Genomic DNA, 808 nt, shown 5'->3' on the forward strand with positions numbered 1-808 from the left:
GCTTCAGTGAGCAGCCCGTTACTTTTAACTAAGGACTGTCCACCTCCGTGGAATCGCTGTGTTCACCTGGAGGAGACGCTCTGATGCTTTGAAGCGCCCATCTTTCAGACGACTGTATGAATTCTCGCTGTATCTCGGTACAATGATAATATTATTATTATGCTTATTCTTCTGATTCTTATGAAATGCATGACATCTCATTGTTTTCAAACGTCATTCTTTAATTTCCATAGATGAGACGATTTGGACATAATACAAGAAATTAAATCGTCATGATGCGGTTTCTTTTTTCCTCTGGTGTCTCCTCTCTCAGATCTTCACTTCCTGTTGATTTTGGTGAACTCACGGTTCAAAATGTCACACTCAAAATGCCAAATGGGACAGCCCTGAAGAAACAGAACATGGTTTGTTCTCGTTAACGACTGCAGTGATGTGATGGCTGTAAGGTCGGTTCGTCACATATGAGTGGCACAAAATAAATAACTTGTGAAGAGGAGTCACCGTAGCATCAGAATGTCAGAAAATAAATGTGAGCTGCAGCTGGAGTGTGGAATATTACCCAGGCTGAGTTTGTCCTTGGAGGCCCAGCAGATGCAGTAGTGTTGGAGAAGCTGCTGGAGCAGCTCCCTCTCGTCGAGGAACTCCAAATGCTCAATTCTGAAAAAGAAAAAAAAAATCTTATATACAGCAATTTTTTATATATATAGGTATATTGTTTTACAGTCTAGTTAAAACGGATGAATCTGAAGAATTTACGCAACTATTGAAACAAGCAGTTCCTTTTTTAATATATATATATATATATATA

General features: G+C 39.1%; 1 protein-coding gene across 1 annotated transcript in view; it reads right to left on the reverse strand.

Moving 5' to 3' along the window:
- Positions 1 to 200: 200 nt before the first annotated feature.
- Positions 201 to 808, reverse strand: part of lcmt1 (leucine carboxyl methyltransferase 1) — a 6,918-nt gene continuing 6,310 nt past the window's right edge. Inside the window, exons 10-11 of the mRNA XM_037690729.1 lie at positions 560 to 657; positions 201 to 386 (exon numbers count right to left, since the gene is read on the reverse strand). Of these exons, the coding sequence (XP_037546657.1) occupies positions 364 to 386; positions 560 to 657 (121 nt within the window). The 3' untranslated portion in view covers positions 201 to 363. The remainder of the gene's footprint in view (positions 387 to 559; positions 658 to 808) is intronic.

This window comes from Nematolebias whitei, chromosome 17 (genome assembly GCF_014905685.2).
Source record: "Nematolebias whitei isolate Nwh7 chromosome 17, NemWhi1, whole genome shotgun sequence".
Taxonomy (NCBI): Eukaryota; Metazoa; Chordata; class Actinopteri; order Cyprinodontiformes; family Rivulidae; genus Nematolebias; species Nematolebias whitei.